The 5,103-nt window shown below is 34.5% G+C and overlaps 1 protein-coding gene across 1 annotated transcript; it reads left to right on the top strand.

The window, feature by feature from the left end:
- Positions 1–346: 346 nt before the first annotated feature.
- LOC122011797 lies at positions 347–4,518 on the top strand. Its single transcript, XM_042568182.1, has 5 exons — positions 347–582; positions 1,084–2,517; positions 2,616–3,012; positions 3,134–4,154; positions 4,229–4,518. Exons 2-4 carry the CDS (start codon positions 1,097–1,099, stop codon positions 3,563–3,565), a joined length of 2,250 nt encoding a protein of 749 aa, XP_042424116.1. The 5' UTR covers positions 347–582; positions 1,084–1,096; the 3' UTR covers positions 3,566–4,154; positions 4,229–4,518.
- Positions 4,519–5,103: the final 585 nt, after the last annotated feature.

The raw sequence follows: 5,103 nt of genomic DNA, 5'->3' as shown, positions 1-5,103 counted from the left end.
GTAAAAATTGAGAAGGGTGTTCATTTTTTATGCAAAGTAATTCACTCCCTCTTACCGGTATCCAAGGGACTAACCATGGTTGTCAAACTCGCGAGTCAACTCGTCGATTTTACGAGTTTACGAACTTTTATTCCAATCTCGTGTTGAACTAGTCTAAAATCAAACCCCCTTGTAAAATCGGTTGAATCGCGAGTCAAATCGTCAAAATCGGTAAAATCGCGTTTTGAACCATTCATAACTCGAGTTTGTGGCAAAGTTGTGGGCTGCGTCATTTAGAGCCCAAATTAAGCAATAAAAGAAAGTAAGAAACCCTAAAACGCTAAAACAAACGCAGTAGAAAAAAAAATGCACTGAGAGGCAAGAGTAGGCAGCGATCTTCATCCTCGATTACACAGATTTATTCATCGATTTTGCACTAAGAGCAACGATCTTCGAGAGTTCAAGAGTCGAGACTTCGTCGATTTTGCACCGAGAGCAGAGATCTTCAAAAGTCGAGACTTTGTTCGTTGATTTTGTCCTAGGAACAGCGATCTTCTAAGATCGAGAAATCAGGTTCAAAGATCGCGAGCACAACTGCACAAGGTAAGTGTTTGCAGTTCAATCCCTTGTTTTTGGTTGCTTCTTTGTTCTGCTCTACCGTGTATCTTGTTTTGCACCCTCATCTGGAGTGGAAATAATTTTGCTCTTCCGTATTCCGTTGTTTTGTGTATTGTGTCTGTTCTGCGTCATTGTTGTGTCCTATTCTGCGCTTCTCTTGCCGTTCAAAATCTGATTATTTTGTTTGTTTGAAATCTGTTCTGCATTGTTGTGTGTTGTGCGCTTGTGTTGTTCTTTCATCGTTCTATGACTTCTATCTTGTTCTGCCTTGCTGACACTGACATTGAACCTATATGACCTATTGGTTTTTTGTAATTTGGTTGATGTATAATATACTTGTTTTATGGGTTACTTTGATTTCCTATATTTGTATGCTTGTGAAATGTGAAGTGTGATTTGTAGTTGCTGGCTGATGCCTAATTTATTTTCATTTGCTTACAAGTTGTGCTGCTCAATGCTTATGCAAATTGCAATTATTTTTATCAGTTGTGCAACAGAAATGTCAACTAAAGGATCATCTAAAGGGTCTGAAAATTCGAGAAAGAATGCTTCAGGTAGTAGAACTGACCCGGGTTGGGAGCATGGATATGATGTTGTTGGTAATTCAAGAAAGGTGAAATGCAAGTATTGTGATAAGATTGTAAATGGTGATATTTTTCGTTTCAAGCATCATTTAGCTTGCACTCGAAGGGATGCTGAGGCATGTATTAGTGTTCCTAATGATGTGAGGAAGAAGATGTTGTCTCTTGTATGCAAAATTGCTCAAGCATCCGAAACAAAGAAAAGGATTATTTGTTCTAATGAGGATTCATCAGACAGTGGTGAAGAGATACAAGCAAGTAAAAAGAGAAAGGGAAAAGCAACAATAGAAGAATTTATCAAAGTTAAAAAAGGTAGTTCTCAAGCCACAATTAATCTATTCATGAAGAAGGACATAAGAGAAGAAGCCTGCCAACAAATTGCCAGGTTCTTTTACACATCTGCCATTCCCTTTAATTGTGCTAAAAATCCTGAATTTACAAAGATGTTTGAGATAGTTGGAAAATATGGTTGTGGGTTTAAACCTCCATCTTATCATGAGTTGTGGGAGACATTCTTGAAAAAAGAAGTAGATAGAACAATGACTTTGCTTGAAGAGCATCGATTTATGTGGAAAAAAAAAGGATGTTCTATTATGTCTGATGGATGGACTGACAAGAAAAGACGATCTATATGTAATTTCTTAGTGAATAGTGAGAAGGGGACGATCTTTTTGCAATCCACTGACACATCTGATATCTCAAAGACAGCAGATAAGGTTTTTGAAATGTTAAATGAAATTGTGGATAAAGTTGGTGAACAAAATGTTGTGCAAATAATCACCGATAATGCAGCAAATTATAAAGCAGCAGGAGAGATGTTGATGTGTAAGAGAAAATGCATTTTTTGGACACCATGTGCAGCTCATTGCATTGATTTAATGCTTGAAGACTTTGAGAAAAAATTAAAAATCCACGAAGTTACAATTTCAAAGGCAAGAAGAATTTCAACTTTCATATATTCGAGGACTCTTCTCATATTTCAATTAAGAAAATGTACAAAGGGAAGGGATATAATCCGGCCTGCTGTTACAAGATTTGCAACTGCATATTTGTCTTTGAATTGTATTAATGAACTTAAAAGTGGTTTGCAACAGTTGTTCACATCTGATTTTTGGAAGACTAGTCGATTTTCAAAGATACAAGAGGGAAAGTTTGTTCAAAAGACCATTTTAGATGGGAGGTTTTGGCGTAATGTAGTTACATGTCTGAAGGCAGCAAGTCCTCTCATTAAAGCACTTCGATTGGTAGACTCTGAAGAGCTTGCTATGGGTTTTATTTATAAGGCAATGGAAGCTGCAAAGGAGAAAATAAAAGTCAACTTTGGCGGCGAGAAAATACTGTAAGCATATGTGTTTGTTTACTAATTACTACTTTGGTATTAACTTTCATATACATAAATTTATTGATTAATTTGTTATTATATGTGATTTTTTGTAGTTACGAACCGGTATGGAAGATTATTAATGAAAGATGGAAAAATCAACTTCATCACCCATTACATGCTGCAGGTTATTTTTTGAACCCTGTGTATCAATATAGCCTAGATTTTGAAGCGGATTCAAGGGTAAAAAATGGACTTTATGACTGCATGGAGCGAATGATAGATGATCGAGATGTGAGAAGTGCGATTCATGCACAATTGGAATCCTTCAAGAAAGCAAAAGGGCTATTTGGTCGTGATGCAGCAAAGTTAACCATAGGTAAAAAATCTCCTGCAGAGTGGTGGGATTCTTTTGGTGATGATTGTCCTGAATTGCAGAATTGGGCTATACGTATATTGAGTTTGACTTGCAGCTCGTCTGGATGCGAACGTAATTGGAGTGCTTTTGAGATGGTAAGTTCAAAAACTCAATTATGGTCTACTATCATGTATCTAGTATATGGTATATAATACAAATAATATTTCTAATGAAATGATATAGTTATAATTTTTGGTTGTTTGATAATTTATTTAGGTTCATACAAAAAAGAGAAATCGCTTGCATCAGAAGAAAATGAATGACTTAGTATTTGTTTACTATAACTTGAAGATGCAAGGGAAGAAGTCCAAGGAAGTTAGTCAAACTCCAACCACTTTAGAAGAGTTCCCCTCTGATGATGAATGGATAACTGAAGCACCTAGTTCTGCAGGATTGAATTTAGTGGATGAAGATTATGATGCTAACATAAATAATGATCCTTTAGAGCTAATTAACCTTGTTGATGATGTAGATAATTTAGAGGACATGGAGATTACCAGTGCTCATGTAGGAGTTGAGAGTAACATAGGTGATAAAGATGCTATAGGATGTGATAATGAGATTGATGGAACTGATGATTTTGATGCTGAGGATGAAGATGAAGATAGAATTGATGATTTGGATGTCACCATGGATGATTTATCTTAGCAGTATTGCTTTTTCTTTAGTTTTTAGTCATCAAATTTTTATTGTTTTAGGATTTGGATTATCAGTTGTAAATTTGAACCTTTGTTAGTTTGTTTCCTTTTATCAAATTTGGACAATGGAAGTTTATTTGGTGTATTCAATATTGGACTATTTTTGTGTGAAATTTTAAATTTGTCATTTTAAATTATCTTTTCATGTATCAGTGCTATTGAACCTTACGAGTGCTATTAAATATTGGACTATTTGGACTATTACCAGTGCTATTGAACCTTTGTATCTTTTCATGTTAAATTTTCATGTTTAGTTTTTTTTATATGTGAAAAATGTTGATGATATGTGTGTTTATGTTTTTTTATTATAAATGTGAAATAGTGATTGTTCTTATGATGAATATATATTATTTGACATTTTATAACTCTGTTTTTGATGATCTGTAAACTCTTACGAGTTTACGATACGAGTTTGTGAGCCCCTAGCCGAGTCGACACTGGAATCGCGAGTTTGACAACCTTGGGACTAACAGTGCCTGGTGACCATCATCAACTTTAGCTTTATCTAACTCAGAGCCGAAGACTACATCTTGTACAAGGTCCTATATTCATGCATCTTGTGTATTAACACTAGAAATCTTGCTACAATGTGACAATTTCACTCATTCTCCAGACATTGACGTGATCTTAGCTAACATAGATGTTGATCCAGACCAGATACCAACTAAGCTTCCAGGACCTTCAGCACCTCCACCTCCCTTCAGTTAGGACCCAACCAGATTTGTGGATACTGTCACTCATAAGTTTTGAGATGTGAGAGCCTAGATACAAGAGATGATGGATACGATGTGTGTCCACATCACGAGCCAACATCCTCCTCCTCCTACAAACTCAATTGATGTTGTTTTTCTACGCAGGAGCATTTGCCTTATCTTGGACTTTAGTTGACTTTATTATACTATATTTGGACTCGTACGTGATTTGACTAGACCTATCTGTACTTGACTTTACGTTTCCTTCCTTTGTAGATAACTTTATTTAGCTTGATTTTTGACTATGCTTGATGTTTGACTTATTTCGATATATGTTATGTGAGTTGACTTAAATTTGTAGCTAACTTTTAAATTACAATTAATTACATGTCTACTTTAGTCTTGCTTATTAATTTGCAATTAATTATTTGGAAGTATGACTTGACTTAAGTTTTAATTATCTCTTCTCATTTTGATGTATGAAAAAGGAATTTAATTTCTTATTTATCTTTAACTTCCTAAATTAAATAATTCTTATATGATTAAGAGAGAGCTATAATTAAGGGGAGTTGTACTAACTATATTTGTATCATACATATAAATTTTAAACTTTTATTATTAGTGTTTAACTAACTTTAACTTAATTTTCATACTATTAAAGATTATTGATGTTGAGAGCATGACATGTAATCTAGAGTATTAATGTATGACTAACATTAAAGTTAGGTTTCTTGTGATCTAACAAATTAATGTCAATTATGTAGGAGTAGGTTATTTGACAAATAGTAAAGTCCTG

Source organism: Zingiber officinale, chromosome 8A (genome assembly GCF_018446385.1).
Source record: "Zingiber officinale cultivar Zhangliang chromosome 8A, Zo_v1.1, whole genome shotgun sequence".
Taxonomy (NCBI): domain Eukaryota; kingdom Viridiplantae; phylum Streptophyta; class Magnoliopsida; order Zingiberales; family Zingiberaceae; genus Zingiber; species Zingiber officinale.
This window is presented reverse-complemented; position numbering and strand designations above follow the sequence as displayed.

Excerpts from the sequence above, each read along its gene's own strand:
- LOC122011797 (XM_042568182.1), top strand. The coding sequence starts at position 1,097 with ATGTCAACTAAAGGATCATCTAAAGGGTCTGAAAATTCGAGAAAGAAT. Across the intron at positions 2,518-2,615 it reads TTTGGCGGCGAGAAAATACT|TTACGAACCGGTATGGAAGA; the intron begins GTAAGCATATGT and ends GATTTTTTGTAG. Across the intron at positions 3,013-3,133 it reads ATTGGAGTGCTTTTGAGATG|GTTCATACAAAAAAGAGAAA; the intron begins GTAAGTTCAAAA and ends TAATTTATTTAG.